Source organism: Neophocaena asiaeorientalis, unplaced genomic scaffold (assembly GCF_003031525.2).
Source record: "Neophocaena asiaeorientalis asiaeorientalis breed wild unplaced genomic scaffold, Neophocaena_asiaeorientalis_V1.1 scaffold476, whole genome shotgun sequence".
Lineage (NCBI taxonomy): Eukaryota > Metazoa > Chordata > Mammalia > Artiodactyla > Phocoenidae > Neophocaena > Neophocaena asiaeorientalis.
In genome coordinates, this window is record NW_020172178.1 from 6,394,760 (window position 1) to 6,412,328 (window position 17,569).

Below are 17,569 nucleotides of genomic sequence, written 5' to 3' on the forward strand. Positions count from 1 at the left end.
TTTCAGTTTACCTGCTTCTTTTCCTAGTGTCTCACAAAATAAATTTCTTCTGTAGTTGCCATTCCTTGGAGACCCTCTTGCTTCTTTCTCTGTCAAGAAGGGGAAAGAGGCAAAGAGAGAAGAGGGAACAGTAGGCGATGGAGAATGACAGCCCATTCTTGCAGCACAGAATACGGGGCCCACCAAAGGTAGTGGTGGACTGCCGTCATCTTAACTCCGTTTCTCTCAGTGCTTCTGTTACTTCATCTGGGGGCGTAGCCGGGTGAGGCGGCCTTGGTGTAGCCGGCAGCCAGGGTGTCTGGGTTCTACTCCCAGCCTGGCTCCTACTAGTAGCGTGACCTTGGGCAAGTCTACTTAAAGGCATCTCTAAGCCTCAGTTTCCTCACTGTAAAACAGAAGCTTGCATTACATGTTAAGGCCTTTTTCAGCTGTTTTTTGGGTTTTTTTGTCGTAAATAATATTTCTACTGCAATATGAAGTAAAATGTATGTGGGGAGGTTGGGAGGGTCGTTGTATTGTGTCAGTGAGGCTGTCAGGCGGTAGAATCGTTTGTAACAGTTTGCAGCGTGAACCACTAAGCTTCTCTCTCTGTTCGAAGGGCTGCACAAAGATGTTCAGGGATAACTCTGCCATGAGAAAACATCTGCACACCCACGGCCCCAGAGTCCACGTCTGTGCAGAGTGTGGCAAAGCTTTCGTTGAGAGCTCAAAACTAAAACGACACCAACTGGTTCATACTGGAGAGAAGCCCTTTCAGGTAGAGCCAGCCCTCCTCCCCTCCGCTGTCCCCGCAGGTGTAGGCAGGGCGGCAGCCTGCTGGAGAGACGCCGCTCAGAGAGGCCACAGTGGGGTCCTGGTGACTCACTCGGGGGGCTGCCCCAGCTCTCGCCTCCGCTGTGTGTGATCTGTGTGGTACCAGAGACGGGATGTATCGAGGTGTTTCTGGAGTGTACTTGACGTCAGGAGAAACACGGGATTGCTCGAGAGCAAGCCTAAAACAGAAGTTCTCATGTGTTCACTGCGGGATTAAAGCAATTTGCTTGCTGTAGTTAACTTATTTTTTATAGTATATTGAACTGCTAATTGACAGGGAACTTCTAAAATTTTTGCTGTAAGAGAGTAACTTTGAAAATAGTGTTTATTGCCTTGTTCTTAGAAGCCCATGAACAAGTGAACGAATTAGCAGTGCAGCTGGTAAATCTAACATGGTTCTTTTTGATACTTGACACCAGAAACCTTCCTAACCGTTTGTCTCTTATTATTTGAAATATTTACACAAATGTTAGGACCCTAACATAAGATTTAGGAAGATTCTTGCTGTTTTGCTGAATGTTTCTCTTATGTTGTAGTTAAACAATTCATGAGGGCTATGCATGGGTCCTAGGAGTTGTCTGGGCAGAGTTACGGCTCCCTGCCCCCTAATTTAGACTGTATCTCAAAAGCTTCCCCCCAGGGCAGGGCAGGGCCAGGCAAGGCAAGGAAGGGCAGGGAGGATCGAGTGAGGTAGAAGAGGTAGGCTGCTCTCCCCCCAGCAGTGAGCTGCCCCCTCCCGCGCCTAGTCGGAGTCTGAGCGGGTTGTCTCTGGTCTCTCCTCGACAGTGCACGTTCGAAGGCTGCGGGAAACGCTTTTCACTGGACTTCAATTTGCGCACACATGTGCGAATCCATACCGGAGACAGGCCCTATGTGTGCCCCTTCGACGGTTGCAATAAGAAGTTTGCTCAGTCGACTAACCTGAAATCTCACATCTTAACACATGCTAAGGCCAAAAACAACCAGTGAGAAGAGAGAAGACCCTTCTCAGCCTCGGGAAGCATCTTCCAGGAGTGTGATTGGGAATAAATATGCCTCTCCTTTGTATATTGTTTCTAGAGAAGAATTTTAAAAACGAATCCTACATACCCAAGGGACATGTTTTGATAAAGTAGTAAAAATTAAAAAAAAAAAACTTTAATAAGATGACATTGCTAAGATGCTCTATCTTGCTCTGTAATCTCGTTTCAAAAACACGGTGTTTTTGTAAAGTGTGGTCCCAACAGGAGGACAATTCATGAACTTCGCATCAAAAGACAATTCTTTATACAACAGTGCTAAAAATGGGACTTCTTTTCACACTCTTATAAATATGAAGCTCACCTGTTGCTTACAATTTTTTAATTTTGTATTTTCCAAGTGTGCATATTGTACACTTTTTGGGGATATGCTTAGTAATGCTATGTGTGATTTTTCTGGAGGTTGATAACTTTGCTTGCAGTAGATTTTCTTTAAAAGAATGGGCAGTTACATGCATACTTCAAAAGTATTTTCCTGTAAAAAAAAGTTATATAGGTTTTGTTTGCTATCTTAATTTTGGTTGTATTCTTTGATGTTAACACATTTTGTATAATTGTATCGTATAGCTGTATTGAATCATGTAGTATCAAAATATTAGATGTGATTTAATAGTGTTAATCAATTTAAACCCATTTTAGTCACTTTTTTTTTCCGAAAAATACTGCCAGATGCTGATGTTCAGTGTGATTTCTTTGCCTGTTCAGTTACAGAAAGTGGTGCTCAGTCGTAGAATGTATTGTACCTTTTAACACCTGATGTGTACATCCCGTGTAACAGAAAGGGCAACAATAAAACAGCAATCCTACAGAAAGAATATGGCAGAAAAAGATCTGTAAGCACAGTCTTATTTCCTTTTGTTGTCCAGAATAATTATAATTCTTGAGCCTCCCAGAAATTGGAAGTTAAATAAAGCAACTCAAGTTTCCTTTATTTTGCACTCAATTACAGTGACTTGTGATTAAAGCGATGCATGGATATTTTAATACTTCCCTTGTGTACTGAATTCTGAGAGAGTAGGTAACAGGCATCCCGAGTTAAGGAACTACCTCAGAGTACCCCACACCAGGCCCGTTGGTAATAGGATTTTGATCTTAGCTCCCCCAGCAAACGTGTGACCGAAGCAGTTTGTGCTACCCTGGCCTGTGTGTGTTCTCACGGTAAGGTGTTACCTGGCAGGGGACGCGAGCAGAGGGGAGACCAGGCATTTCCATTGCTCAGGCCGCCTTCAGGGCAGCTCCCGCAGGTCCTGGCTTGTCTGACAGGAAACGCTTATGGTTATTGGCTACTTGGTTTGAGAGCCTTGGTTCATCCATCTAGTGGAATCTTTCAACGCTAGCACATTGTAGCAGCTGAGCGCCAGTAGCTTACTTTTGTGCTTCTAAATAAATGGCTACTGAGTGCAGATTGGCAAGGTGATTCGGTTATTAAGAAAACTGTACTCAATGAGTACTTTACCTCTCACATTGTGACCTCTTAAATGTACGATTATAATTTTTGGATTTTACTTAGAGTCAAATATCAAACTCATGAGACTATTTTATAAACTGCCATGATACAGCAAAATCCCATTTATTCAAAATGCAAACATACTGTGTGTCTTTGTGCTGTATGCTTGACTCTGCAAAGTAATTGACGGACTAGCTAATACCAGAGATTCAGGTACAAGACGTCCAGGACATCATCGGGTCAAAAACAGAGCCCTGTCTCTTACAACTTCTCCATTGGTCCTATACAGGAGGATTGGTGACCTAATGACAGTGACCCTGTGGCCCTCCGGAATTTTGAAGTGCCTTCTGAATCACAGATGAAAATTTTAACTTGAGACACTTTTTTCTATTTGTTCAGAATCTGTTATCCATTGAGTAGTTTGATAGAACTGAGTTAATCAGAAGACCCCAGCTGTTCTCTGGGTAAGCCAGGCTTTGCTGTATCTGGCAGTCAGGAGAGAGGTAAGCCCATGGCAGAGGTCCCCTTCAAAGCTGAGCGTCCCAGTGCGAACCTGTGGTTCTTTGACTAGACCTGGGGCAGAGGCCTCCACCACCGCCCGTGGTGTCGGTGCCCGTGCTTCCCTCCCCACCCCACCATCGGGTGAGCAGTCCCCCAGTGGCTGCGTTAGGCATCTGGAGCTGCATCACCCTCACCCAGCATTGTGCCACACTGGAGCCTGGTCCTGGCACCGTCCTCAGGACTCCTGCCCAAGGGCCCACGGCAAGACAGACTTGGGCTGTGGGGAAGTCTCCCCGGCAGCCCCGAGAGCCATGTCATGACCTACAGAAGCCAGGCTCCTGAGTTGGAGGGAGGTCCCTCTTCCTCTGTGCCTTGACCCCTTGGGGGATACCTTTGGTCATCTCTTCTGTCCCTTTCTGTCTCTGAGTGGAATAGCCATCGCTCCCCTTGACTCTTTTCTCTGTTCACGTGTTTGCTCTCAATCTGCAGTTAATTTGTGAAAGGCATTTCATTGGGCATTTGAGGAAAATTTAATGCCCAAGCTCCTCATTGACATAGCACTCTCAACTTAACACCAGTAGTGTAGGAAACTGATAAATGAGCAGCAGCTTACAGAGTAGGGGTAGTTCTCCTTGGGTATAACATACCCATTTTGCTCGTGGTTAGAATTTATAATTTTGGTAAAGATGTAATTTACTAAAATTTAAAATCATGTTCTCACAGTGAGTCAATTGTCTTGAGGATTAATCTGATTTATAAGTAATACTGATAGACATATTTTCTTACATCTGAGCTGAAATAAATGCATGTTTCTAGCATATATAAAAACTCCAGAGGATAAGTTTACATTTAACAAGATGTTGTTTTCTATTTTTGGATTTATTATTTTCCCCTTTTTTTGGTGGTAGGGGTTTAGGGGGAAGCATAATATTTGTATAAAGAACTGTCACCCCAGAGTGACATTTATTTTCCAAGGTGACATTGAGCTCTCTGTTGGTTTCATGGTGTTTGTGTGCTGTGCGCCTAGGTTCAAGGCCTGCGGATTTGAGGAAAATCAAAGTTCTTGTGTTTTTTTTTATTTGGTTTTCACGTACATTCTTTTAAATGTCGATTATTTTGCTAAATTTGAGTAAAGCGAGACCCGTTGGATAGTACCCTGGACGCCTGATGGTGTTGCTGAGTTCTGGTTTGTTTCTTCATGATCTGTGAGACCCTTCATTCAGCAGGGCGCCTGTAGAGACCGCGGCTCTGTCTGAGCAGCTGTTGAAGCTCTTTCAGGAGGTTTACTGCTGCCGTCGCTGCTTAGCCAGGCTTACCTCCTGTACCTTAACCTCAGGATCGGTTTCTGTGGCGCAGGAAGCCCTGGTCTCTCTACGTTTTTGAGTTGGAACCCTGATAATCCACCCGCACAACAGCTACAGGCAGAGAACACGGATCCCTTCTTGTGTCTGGTTCTGGTTTGGGATCGGCATGCTTAGTAAGGCCACGTTACTAACCCTCAGTTCCCTCTATATTCTTGACATCTGACCACCAGCAAAAGCAAGGACCCCAGAGGGCAGAGCAGTGGCGAGAGCTGAAGCGGTTCGTGGGCGTCCGCTGGACGCCGGGGCCGCACCGCGGGGAGGTGGCCTTGAGCCTGGCCCCCCGGGCACCTGACTGCAGAGCCCCTTGCCCTGGCTCCCGTTGGCAGCGGTGCAAGTGCAGCACATCGTCAGAGCTCAGACCCGGCAGGTCCAGGCAGGTGTGTTCCACCCTAACTTTGACCCCAAGAGGTTGAGGAGGAGGCGCGACCCCCCAAGCTGTGCTTCCTCGCAGCCGAGGTCGCGCGCTCCACAGTCTGCTCCTCCACGTAACAGAGGGTGGCCTCGGGGTCCCTCGCGCCTGCGCAGAAGCACTTGACTGCGTGGCTGGCTAGGTCTCCTGCACCGCAGCTTCCTGACCTTTGTGGGCCTTGACTGTCAGTGCCCGGACTGTGCTCGGGTTCCCTGGTTGCCTGAAGGCCTGTAAGTGCGGGCCCTTCAGAGCCACGGCAGCAGGCAGGAGGGGCGGGCCCTCCACGAGTGGGCGTGTCCTGCCAAAGGCTTCCGGTGTCTGTCCCCGTGCCCGAGTGGTCTCCGGAGGGCCGGAGAGGATGTTTGCTGGAGCTGGGGCTGGATGGAGACCTGATGGGAGGGGAGCGGCGTGCGGTTGGCACACTTCATGCGCTCCCATTGGAAAAACCGGAAGTGATAGAACGTTGGCGTTAGGTCAGCAGGCAAATCAAAATTCCCACAGGTTGGTCACCCGGGCCCCCAGGTTTTCAGCCAGCTTTCGGGGAGTCCGCAGAGGAAGGTGGGTGTGGTGGCATCACATTCATGTAAAGCGCGATGACTGGTTTTCCACGAAGTGGCAGGTTTGTTCAAGGCACTCAGACGCCGTAAGAAACAGCCTTGGGATGTCATAGGGAGGGGGCCAGTCGCTGTGCTGTATTCTGTTTGCTGCTCTATCTGGGGGCTGCACGATGTCTGCATACAGTATGGAGGGGGAAAGGGCATCAGTACCAAACAATAACCTTTTTTCTACAACATCCAAAACTGGTATGAGGCTCTGTTATCTACAGATGGTGATTGGTTAAACTATTTTCATAGAACAGTTCTGTTTTTATTCACTTTCTGGTAACTTCTGTAGGCCCTGGTTCAAGGACTTAGCATTGCGTCTCATGTACATCTTTTTCTTAAATGTTCTTTGCCATTTCTGGAATTGTCCTTGGTTTTTCCTTAGCTCATAGGTCATAGATGCAGAAATATTATAGTATTTAAGGCATCCGCATCAAATGGCTTTGCATCCAGAAAAACATTTAACAATAACTCAGTTTGAAGCACCAAGCATGTGTAACATGGCTCTATAAACTATAATAAACGCATAATATTGTTAAGCTTTTTAACGCCTGTGCTTCTTGTTTGTTCCTCAATCTCTAAGCCACCTCTTTTCCTGAGTTTCATTACACAGTACAACTGGCCGTAAGCTCCCGCTTGGTCTGTGGCTACCTCAGCTGCCCGGGGCAGATCCTTGTGGGTTTCCTTCTGGCACAGGAATGGGAACCCCTAGGATTCAGTCTTTCTCATGTTAAGAAATGCTTTCATAACATAACCTCAACTCCAAGATGGACTAATGGGCCAGAAGGAGTTTAAATGAGAACCTCACCCGCTTTTCTTTTTTTTTTTTTAAGAATTCAGAACCTTTAAGACCCAGAGCATGGTTTCAGGCCATAGTGAAAAGCAACATTATTATAACTTGTCGTTTTTCTTTTTTGGGTTTTTTTTGGCCATGCGGCATGTGGTATCCTAGTTCCCAGACCAGGGGTCGAACCTGTGCCCCGTGCAGTGGAAGCGTGGAGTCTTAACCACTGGACCGCCAGGGAAGTCCCTTCACCTACTTTTTTTTTTTTTTGCGGTACGCGGGCCTCTCACTGTCGTGGCCTCTCCCGTTGCGGAGCACAGGCTCCGGACGCGCAGGCTCAGTGGCCATGGCTCACGGGCCCAGCCGCTCCACGGCATGTGGGATCTTCCCGGACCGGGGCACGAACCCGTGTCCCCTGCATCGGCAGGCGGACTCTCAAGCACTGTGCCACCAGGGAAGCCCTCACCTACTTTTTAGAGGGCACAGCCAAATGAAATTCTCATGCACTTGGGTCCATGACCCTCACTCAGTGTTAGTTCTGGAAGCTTCTGTGCCAAAAAGAAAAGCTTACTAAAACTGAGATAGACTCTTTAACACTTGGTAAATATATTGAGAACTAGATAGGATTTAGGGACTGGGGAATGAAATACTCCCCCACCCTCACCCAGCTAGGCTCCTGTGACTGATGTACTGCAGATCAAGGTTTATTGTTACCCCTTAATTCATGTGACTTTACCTCCTCTTTGCTAATGATGGAGGGGCTGCTGACAGAATGTGGCTGAGGGGGCACATCCACGTGAGGCCCAGACTGCCGAGTGAAGCCAAGGTCGAGCTGAGCCGAGGAGCATGGTGAAAAACTGCGCATCTTCAGGTGTGAGATGGGAAGGACCTCGGATTGTTGAGGGTTTTGGCGTTGCTTTCTGTGGGCACCCCCAGATAACAGCGAGACCAGTGTCCCTCCTTTGCACGTGCCGGTACCTCCACCCGGCGAAAATACCATTTGTTGAGAGCTGTGCCCAGGACCGTGCCCGGCATTGTGAACACCCTTTCAGTCATTCCTCCAAACTGACCTTGGAGGAATTCCACAGATCACCCCGTGCCATGGATGAGGGGCACTGGTGAAGGTTCGGGCAGCCGCAAGTCAAAACCCAGGCTACCTGGCTCCCAGCGGCACTCTGTTTGCCCCAGAACCCTCAGCCTGCGTTCATCTCCAACCCCCTTTCAAAGAAGCCCTGGTCCCTGTCTGTGGTGGACGCCATGGCCTCTGGGCTCCCAGCTAGGCAGCCTCTCTGGCTCTTAGAAGAGAGCATCTCCTGGTCTTGGATCTGGCTCTCCAGGACTCCCACTGCCAGCAGTGTTTCAGCTCCTAGATCTGGCCCCTGCGGCCTGCCGTCACTGCCGTGCCAGGCAACAGCATGGGAGCTGTCACCGCACCGGAACCTCCAGTGACTCCCTGCTTGTACCCGGTAAAACCCGAAGCCCCAGCCCCAACCTACTTTCCCAGCCTCTTGCCTCCCTCTTGGAGGTTTTCATTTCCAAAGCTTCCCTGTCCTTGAACTGCCAGGTTTATTCATTCCGCTGAGCCCCCAATGATGTGTCACGCCCCGTTTCAGTTGCTGATGGAACCGCACTAACTAAGGGTACTAGGATTACATCTAGTAGAGGAGATGGCAAGAGATGATAAAAGATAAGTGTGGGGGCTGCTGTGAAAGAAAAGAGAGGAAGGGGCTGGGGAGGGAGGGCAGCCTCAGGGCAGGAGGCCCCAAGGAAGGGTGTGCTTGCCTGGCTGGAAGCAACCTGCAAGCTGCCTCTTTTCCATCGCCTTCTGCAACGTGTTGCTTATGTACTGGATCCCCCGAGTGTCCCCGGAGCTGGTGGCCAGAGACCCTCTCCAGCTCTGCCCACCACTCCCCCGCACCCCAGGCTCTGCCATGGCGAGTTCAGGCTCTGGTCCCAGGTCCCACGCTGGCTCGCACCTCTGGCTTTGGAGCAGCTCGGCCGTGGGGGGGCCGCGGGTGGGGCGGGGGTCGTGTCCGGGCTGGTGGGGACAGGTGCGCGCGTGCGCGGCGTCCAGGTGCCAGGACCCCGAAAGCCAGCTCCCCTAGAGACGCCTGGCCGTTTCGGGAGCCCGAGTGCCGTGGGAAGCTTAGGGGCCCTCCGCCTCGGCACCCCATGGCCCCCATGCCCGCCGCGGGCCAGGGGGAGGGGACACGGCGGTTGGAAAGGCCTTGGCATTCGACCAACACGAAGGGCACATGACCTTGGGCCTGTTGACCTTGGGCCTCAGGAACTTCGTCTTCCTGGATGGAAGATGGGAGGCCTGCTCCACTGTGAGGGGCCGGCAGGGGGACCAGGGGCCAGCCTCGGAGTCCAGGAGGAGGAGGCAGCCGCCCTCCAGGGACCAAAGGCAGGAGGGGAGTGGGCGCTCGGCTAGCCCCCAGGAGAGGCCGGGAGGGCGGTCGGGGGGGCATCGGGGGGTCAACTGAGCGGGCCTGGGGCTGGGAGGGCTCCTGGCACACGCCCAGACCAGGGAGAGGGCGGTGCCTGCCCGTGGAGGGTGGGGCAGGGGGAGCAGCGGCCCCAGGAGGCCTGGCCACCTCGGCTGAAGTCAGGACCTGTATCGGGAGGGTGGGAGACACTGAGGCTTCAGTGAGGGGGGCGTGGGAGCCCCCCAGGCCGGCGCTGCTTTGTCTCCGTCACCCTCCTTCCGCGGGCCAGGGGCTGGGCTGCTCATCTTCCCTCCCCCCCAGCCCCGCTCTGCTGCAGTCACCCCCTTCTAGTGCCAGGCCACGGGCTCCCCACCACCCCTGGTGACCTCAGCATCTGTCCTAGGATGGCCCACCCCCGTCTGGCCTGTCTGTTCCTTGGCTTCTTCCTCCTGATGACCCCACCCCTGAATGCCACTGCCATGGCTGCCCCCAAATTGCCTTGTATTCACTGACACCCGCCCCCTCCAGTCTGTCCCTGGGCCTCCTGCTCTCTGATTGCCACTCCTGCCTCAGCCTGCAGGCTGCCAGCAGATCACCCGTCGCCATTCGGCCACTCAACCCCATGTCCCGGCTTCACTCTCCTGCATCCTTGCCTTCCCTCCCTCTGCATAGGCTCAGCTCCCAGCAGCCTTAGCTAGTGTGCCCTGGTCACGGTGGACACTCCCTCCCCACGGAGCCCGGGTGGGTGCCATGAGGTCAGGGTCTGGGTACCAACGCAGCAAGGGAGTTGAGACCAAGGCTCACAAAGAGTGGGTGCTGGCCTGTCCCAGGCTCCTCTGCTACTTGAACTGCCACTCCAACCGCAGAACTTGACGAGTCGGCCGCCAGGAGTCGGTGGGGCGGGTAGGGGGGGAGCCCAGGCTGATCCTGGGTCTGGTGAAGCTCCCGCCGGTGGGTGGAGGACGGCCGGTTGCCATGAGGGCTGTGGGCCCACAGGGCCCGGGGCTCTGGCCTTGTGACCCTGGACAGGGCCCCCCGCCCCCCGCCGGTGTCCTCTGTTGGGCTTTTGGGAGTATTAAAGGGTGTGTGTGTGCAAAGGGCTGATCCGTTGTTCCTGCAGTCACAGGAGCCCGCCCCCCATGGGGGAGCCATGAAGGCCCCAGCTCTGTGTGGGGCGAGGGGCTTTTGACCAGGAGAATTGATTACATCAGTGACGGTGGGCCAGGTCGGGCCAGTGAGGACGGTGTCAGGAGGTGGGGCACGCTTTGTTCACTCCCTGTGCCTGGGGCCCAAAGGGATAAAAAAGGAAAAGGAGAGAGGCGTGAAGGGGCACGGGGAAGAGGACGCACTTCCCCACGGCCGGCCTCCCGTGCTGCAGAAATCGGGGAAGACGGTTGGTGGGTTGACTCGGGGTTTCCCTCAAACTGCATGGGGGCTTCACCTGTCTCCCTTCATTCCCCAGTGGCCCTGCCCACCTGCCACCGGCACCCTCCCTTCCCAGCCTGGAACTGCCCTTTGGCTCAGATGCCCCCACCCAGGCTTGCCTCCTCTTGCCCAGTGTAGCCCACTCACCTCACAGCCTCCTGGGGGGGTCTTTAAGGCATGACCCAGATCACCCCCCACCCTGGGCAAAACCTGCCAGCTCCTTACCGGGTCGTGATGCATTTGGCTACAAATGACAGAGAAACCAAGGAAGAGTGTGTGACTGGCCTTCCCCAGGCCAGGCTGGTTCAGTGGCCCACCAAGGCCATGGGGCCAGCTCTATCCCCACTGCACCTGCAGGCATCCTGTCCCCATTTCATCAGTAAGAGGGGGCAGGGTCAGAGGGCAAGGGATGTGTCACAGCTGCGTGTGTCCCTTTCACAAAGCTTTCTCAGAAGCCCCAGCCACAGCTTTCATCTCACTGGCAGGATCTGGGACCCATGGCCACCTCTAGCTGCAAGGGAGTCTGGAAAGGTGTTATTTTATATTTTTTCTGGACACACTGAAGCACAGAACAAACTGGGATTCTAGGTACCTGGGAGCGTCTGCCACGCCGCCCTTCCTTCCCGTCCCCCCTCCCAGGCCTTGGCTAAATCTGCCCCCTCAGCTCCAGCCTCACTGTCCCTCTGTGGCCTGGTCAGTGTTGCCCTTCCTCCAAGACTGTTCAGCTGTCCCCATCTAGTTACTGTCCAAGCGTAGCTGAAAGAATAAAGTAAGGGATGCTCACCCGATTAAAGGCCACGCAGCTGTTCAGGAAAACATGGCCACCTGGAACACACTGATAAGGAAAGGTGTCTGTTGTGGGTTGAACTGAGTCCCCTGAACAGATGTGTTGAGGTCCTTAACCCAGGTGCCTGTGAATGTGACCTTATTTGTAAACGGTCTTCGCAGGTGTTATTAGTTAGGTCATCCAGGAGTAGGTGGGCCCTTAAGCCAACGCCTGGCGTCCTTATGAAAAGAGAAGACAGGGAATTCCCTGGCCGTCCAGTGGTTGGGATGCCCGCTTTCACTGCCGGGGGCCCGGGTTCAATCCCTGGTTGGGGAACTAAGATCCTGCAAGCCGCGCAGTTCCGGGGTGGGGCTGGGGAGAGAAGACGGAGACCCACAGGGGAAAAGGGCACATGAAGACGGAGGCAGACACTGGAGGAGCAATGTGCTTACAAGCCAAGGATTGCTGGCCACCAGGTGCTGGAGGAGGCCGGGAAAGATTCTCCCTCAGAACCTCCAGAAGGAACCAACACCGCTGACACCTGAATTTCACACTTCTGGCCTCCAGAACTTAAGAGGATAAATGTCTGTTGTTTTAGCCACACAATCTGTGGGCCTTTGTTACGGCAGCCCTGGGAAACTGCTACAATCTCCAAGGTAATCGTCAACTGAAAAAAGCAAAGAACAGAACGGTCAGTACCTGGGCCGTGCTTTGCGGGAGCGTGGATGTTCCCACGTGCTGGGACTCGCCTGGGACGTGCTGGGAGGGGTGCACGGCTGGGAGGAGGCGGGGACCCGGTTTTTCTCTTCGCAGCATAGCCTGGGTTCCGTTTGCATTTTTTACTTTGTACCATGTTAATATAGTATTCATTGCAAATAAAACAAGTAAAAATTCAAATCAGGGAGAAAATAAAATGTCAAAAAGTCCACACAAACCCTACACCTCTCCCAACCCCTCCTCCCGCCTGAGTTTTTGGTAACGTTTAACCATTGCAGCATGGATGGGAGTGGGGGACCCTGGGCTTTAGCAATTGCCTGGTTTCTTTCAGAGGGAAGAGAAGTGAGAGAGAGGCCAGAGGAACCTCACGGGGGAAGGAGCTGCTGCCTGGGACCCGGGGGTCAGGGGGAACACCGCTGGGTTAACAGAGCCTGTGACGTGTCTGAGGACACTCTGCCCGGGGTCACCAGCCAGCCCCTTCCCACCCTCCTGTCCCCGGAAGCTGCAAACAAGCCTGACGTCACAGGCTGATGCTGGGGATTCAACGGGGTGTGAAGGCACAGGAGAGCTGGTCCCCTCCTGGAGCGGAAGCTGGGCCCTCTCTCCTGCCCTCCTCTGCAGGCAGGCGGGGGCTTCTGGCTCAGCAGTTGGAAGGAGAGTCCAGGCTGGTAGCTGTGGAGACTCAGCGTGTCCAGGATTGACTGCAGGAGGCTGGGCAGAAGTGGGGGTGGACAGACATGAAGACACTCCTTTGGCAAGCGAGGCTTCCTCCAGGAAGCCCTCTCGGACCGCTTAGGTTGGGCTAGGTCTAACCTCAGAGGGACAGGTCCATTCGCCCTTCAGAGCTCCACTCAGACCTCCCCTCCTCCGGAAGGCCGAGTCTGGCCTCAGCTAGTGTCCCCTGAGCCCTCCCACCTCAGTACTTGCAGAGAGCTCCTAGCACAGGCCGCCTGCCCTGCCCAGCGGGAGGATGGGCGGGGACCAGGCCTCCCATCACCCAGTCACAACAGTCCCGGAGAAGCGCTTGCTGCCCGGCTGAGACTGCTCAGCATGTTTGTGAGCTGTACTCCCTTAATCCTCACGCCTCCATTAGCCCCATCTTGTAGATGAGGAAACCGAGGGTCTGGAGGTACCCCGTAGCTGGCCCAGGTCAGGCCGACCACCACCATGCTGGCCCCTCTGACTCCAGTGTCGGGGTGGGACTGAGACCTCTTCCTCTATGATACACAAAGCCCTGCTGTCTTAAAAAAACAAAGAACACTTTATTCCCTTGGCGGTTTCTGTACAACAATGATGCCACGTGTACAAGGTGGGAGCCCTGTCCTTCCTTGAGCACAGCCTGCCTCCTGGGAGAGCTTATCACTTTGCCCAAGAGGCTGAGCGCCACTCGGGGCAAAGGAGGCCACAGTCAGCTCCACCTTGTGCGGAAGCATCCTCCTCCCCGCCCACTCTCACGGCCATGATGCACTGGATGCGCCCGGGCTGCCCTGAGCTCACACCACAGCCCCGCTTCTAGGGGCAGCCCCGGGAGCGTGGGCTCAGATGCCCTTCGGCCTGGAGGGGCCCAAACTGGCGGTACCTGTGCCCACTTACAGGCCCTGCGATGATTCACAGGGACACGAAGCATTGAGGTTGCCTGGGAAAGACACCATTTCCTGGGGAAACCTGGTGTTGGTTCCTGGCCGTTGGTAGTGGGCCAGAGCCCCAGACATCCGCTGACCCACGTCCCCATTTTACAGATGGGCAGCCTGAAAGCCCAGAGGGTGAAAAGACTTCTCCTTGCCATGGCTGTATTTACCTGTTGAGATCTCCCCTCCCACTGACCTGTGCCCACTCCCCCACCCCGGCCCCTAGGCCAATACGGAGCTTCCAGAAGGTCTCATGGCTTCTTAGTGGTCCCCCAGATTACCCTCCAGTGGGAGCGTCAGGGGTAGGGGTATTCCCAGCCTTGCCACATGGAGAAGCTGGGGTGCACTAGCAGAGGATTCAGCTCTGTGACACCAGGAGCCCCTGAGCTGCCTCTCTGTCCCTAACACAGACTGGACAGGTGGCCGAGAAGTGTCCCGAGAGCTCCGCCAGGTGGAGGATTTGCAGCGTTAGCGAGTCGCTGGCAAGCTCATGGGTGGGTCATCAGAGACCCCATGGTGGTGTGGCTGGGATCCCAGGAAAGGGCTGGCGTGTTGGCTGGGTTTCTGGAAAACTCCAAGTTAACAGTGCCAGGCTGGGCACCTCAGGGGCATCATCTCTGAGCTTCCTGACTGTACAACGTGGGCATGAGGATCCCCCTTTCACAGAGGAGAAAACCGAGGATGTCAAATTTGTGGCCAGGGTCACCCAGCTTGGGCGTGGAATTCAACCCAGGTCTGATGGAATCCACAGCCCACGGGGTCTGGGAGTCCGGTGCAGGGCGGTCGGCGTCGGGGGCCCAATTTATGTCTAGGCTGCGCTTTGGAAACGCGGCCTCGGGAGAGGTCGGGCCCTCGGGTGCCGGGGGCTCCGGGTGTCACAGGCTGGAGGGCTGGGCTAAGGCGGGCCCCGCCGGGGCGGCGGGCACGGCATCGCCCTCGGGCCGGTCCTCCTCGCCGCGCGCGTAGCTGAGCACCACGGTGACGGTGGCGAAGGTGGCGGCGTTGACGGGGAAGGCGCGCAGCAGCGTGGAGGCCAGCCCGCGCGTGAAGACGCGCCAGCCCTCGGCGCGGTAGCTCTGGCGCACGCAGTCAAGGATGCCCCGGTAGCGTGGGGCGCCCCGCAGCCCGTCAGCCTGCAGCCGCGACTTGACCACGTCCAGGGGGTAGGTGGAGAGCCAGGACGCGATGCCCGACGTGCCGCCCGCCAGCAGCAGCTTGGGCACCAGCAGGCGGTCGCCCGGCTCGCAGCCCAGCGCGCGTGTCAGCGTGTCGTAGGTGAGGAAGTAGACGCCGAAGCTGGGGGTCTCGCGCAGCAGCGTGGACACCATGCCCCGGTTGACGCCGCGCAGGCCCTCCCGCCGGTAGACCTGCGCCAGGCAGTCCAGGGGCCCGCGGTAGGTGCGGGCCGGCCCCGCCTCCTGCAGCTGCAGCCGCGTCTTGGCCAGCTCCATGGGGCAGCAGATGATACACTGGATGGCGCCCGCCGCCGCGCCCGCCAGGAACTGGTTCAGCGGCGAGTCCCGGCCCAGGGCCCGGAGGGTGTTGCCCTGCACGCCGAACACCAGCGCGTTGATGAAGGTGAGCCCCAGGAGGGGCGAGCCCAGGCCGCGGTACAGGCCCAGCACCTGCGGGGCGCACAGAGACGCGTCAGGGGCGTTCCCGCTTGGAGTCCGGGGTTGCCCAAGCCCACCTCTCCAGGGACCCTCCACGCAGCTGGCGGCTGCCCCGGCCCCCCCTAGCGGTACACGAGAATCAAGCAGAATTTTAGTAGAACCGAAGCCCTCAATCTGAGAGGCCTGGGCACTTGCACCCTGCCATTCGCAAAGCCCGGATTTGCCCGACAGTTGCCCCGACGCCTCTTCTTCCAGCTCTGTGGTCTGCGGACGGCAGCATCCCAGAGGCTGGTTCCCCGCCACACCCCCACCGGCCCCAGGCCACTCACGCCTTCCTGCTTGATGATGGCTTGGAAGCAGTGCACGGTCCCTCGGTACTGGGGCTTCTCCATGCTCTGGACCTGGAGCCGCACCTGGAAGGAGGGCCGGGTGAAAGGCGGGCTAGTGGAGCCAGGACGCCCGGCTCCCCGGGGCCAGCACTCAGGACACCCGTGGAGGCGCTCTCCAGGAGGCCCGAGGCCAGACCCAGAAGGCAGGGAGCCAGGGAGCTTTCTGTGGCTTTAGGAGTTCCAGGGTGGGGCAGGGCTGGGTGTCTGTGCCTCTTCAGGGAAGGCTATCAGCGGGCAGTCACAGGGACAGCCAGCTGCAGAGGGGCAGGGGTCCTCAAGACCCCGGCTTCACTATCTCTGCACCGTGTAGTGACAGTGGGGCATGAGACATCTCTCGAGACCTCCCCACCCTCCCGGTAGCAAATCGTGGCCGACGCCAAAGGGGCTCAGGATCTAACATCCCACCACGCACTCCCTTCATCAGGGGCTGGCAGCGCGCAACGGGCACTGAAAGTGAGGAGCCTCGGGCCTCACGGGCCTTCCGCTTGGTTTCTGCCAGTGCCCCCCAGTGAGGGCAGTGGTCATGAGTTAGTAAAGTGGTGACAGGAGAGCAGCTGGCAGCCTCCTTGGGGACCGTGTCAGCAACTCTGGGGCCTGGGGGATCAGGCTGCACCGCCCTTGGAGCCCAGCGGGCCACAGCCTCACTGTGAAAGCGTTCTTTGTTGACCGAGAGCTTATCTCTGTCCTTGATACGCAGGCCCCACAGTGCAGAGCAGAAGCACATTTCCTGAACTCCGAATCCGTGTCACGCGGGTCGGGGTGAGCTAGGTTAGGTCCCATTCCGGGAGCTGGTCTCCGGCTCTGACTCAGAGATTATCACCATTACAGGCATAATCACTGGCTGAAGTGGGTTCGGTCACTCCCATTTCAAAGGTGGGAAGACAGGCTCAGAGATGTTTTGCAACTCGGTCAGGCTGTCCACTCCAGGGACCTGAGTGGCTGCGTTGGTCGGGGCCAGGGTGGGGTAGGGGTGCTGGCGAGTGCACTTACAGGAAATGTTTTGTAAGGAAGAAAAGAATATACCATCTCGGCACACGAGGACCTCAGCCAAGAGCTGGCAGCCACTGCTCTGAGGGGCAGCTGACCACCGAGGGCACCCTGCGACGTTCACCCCAGCACCCCTCCCTGCCCTGGCTGCCAGCTCAGAGGAGAAAAGCACAGCCACTCGATGAGCTTGGAGAACGTATTAACACCACGAGCTCTGTCTCAGGTTGTTTTCTGCGATGGGAGGCTCTTCATTTTCCCTTCAATGTTCCGGGGTCTCTGGGGGACTGTCTCTTCCTCCTGTGGTCCCCCGACACTGACACCAAGAGGGCTGTGTCAGCAGACATGATCTGAAAGGAGCTGTTCCCTCCCAGGCTGGACTTTCAGATGCCTCGGGGGAGTCTTTTAAGTTGACAGGATGTCATTTGAGGACTGAGGGACCCACCCCTGGAAAAGCGGTCATTCGCACACAAGCCCCGGGGGCTCCCAGCTCCCCGACGGGGCTGGGAGACCCCACGTGAAGACTCCCTGACCCAGAGGAGGCTGATTTTTCTCAGCCAGCCCCCAGGGCTCCCACCCCAGGATCTGGGCTGGGCCCAAGCTCACCTCACACCCTCCCTGTCCCTAGCTGGGGAGAGATCTCTGGGGCATGGGGGGTGGGGAGGGGCGTGGCGTGGCG

The 17,569-nt window shown here is 55.4% G+C and overlaps 3 protein-coding genes across 6 annotated transcripts in view; 1 reads left to right on the plus strand and 2 right to left on the minus strand.

Annotated features, from left to right (window-relative positions):
• YY1 (YY1 transcription factor) overlaps positions 1-2,816 on the plus strand; it is a 26,181-nt gene extending 23,365 nt beyond the window's left edge. The window contains exons 4-5 of the mRNA XM_024759573.1: positions 599-757; positions 1,600-2,816. Coding sequence (XP_024615341.1) covers positions 599-757; positions 1,600-1,782 — 342 coding nt within the window. The 3' untranslated portion in view covers positions 1,783-2,816. The remainder of the gene's footprint in view (positions 1-598; positions 758-1,599) is intronic.
• A 2,595-nt stretch (positions 2,817-5,411) lies between these two features.
• Positions 5,412-12,304, minus strand: LOC112409482 (formin-2-like). 4 transcript variants are annotated; one of them, XM_024759633.1, is made up of 5 exons: positions 11,578-12,304; positions 11,019-11,037; positions 10,173-10,650; positions 7,676-9,554; positions 5,412-6,284 (listed from the first exon to the last, which is right to left on the minus strand). In XM_024759633.1, the coding sequence occupies exons 3-4, from the start codon at positions 10,518-10,520 to the stop codon at positions 8,880-8,882; spliced, it is 1,023 nt and encodes a 340-aa protein (XP_024615401.1). In that variant the 5' UTR covers positions 10,521-10,650; positions 11,019-11,037; positions 11,578-12,304; the 3' UTR covers positions 5,412-6,284; positions 7,676-8,879. The 4 variants fall into 4 exon arrangements, with proteins under 4 accessions (XP_024615401.1, XP_024615420.1, XP_024615411.1 ...); XM_024759652.1 differs by having other exon boundaries at positions 10,173-11,798; positions 12,012-12,304; XM_024759643.1 differs by having other exon boundaries at positions 10,173-11,037.
• A 1,210-nt stretch (positions 12,305-13,514) lies between these two features.
• SLC25A29 (solute carrier family 25 member 29) overlaps positions 13,515-17,569 on the minus strand; it is a 14,136-nt gene continuing 10,081 nt past the window's right edge. Inside the window, exons 3-4 of the mRNA XM_024759694.1 lie at positions 15,847-15,930; positions 13,515-15,529 (exon numbers count right to left, since the gene is read on the minus strand). Of these exons, the coding sequence (XP_024615462.1) occupies positions 14,780-15,529; positions 15,847-15,930 (834 nt within the window). The 3' untranslated portion in view covers positions 13,515-14,779. The remainder of the gene's footprint in view (positions 15,530-15,846; positions 15,931-17,569) is intronic.

Bases quoted from the DNA above. Each gene is read 5' to 3' on its own strand.
- LOC112409482 (XM_024759652.1), bottom strand. From the start codon at position 10,520: ATGGCTCCCCCATGGGGGGCGGGCTCCTGTGACTGCAGGAACAACGGA. The intron at 9,555-10,172 runs GTGAGCCTTGGT...CTCCCGATACAG, and splicing joins CAGGCCAGCACCCACTCTTT to GTCCTGACTTCAGCCGAGGT.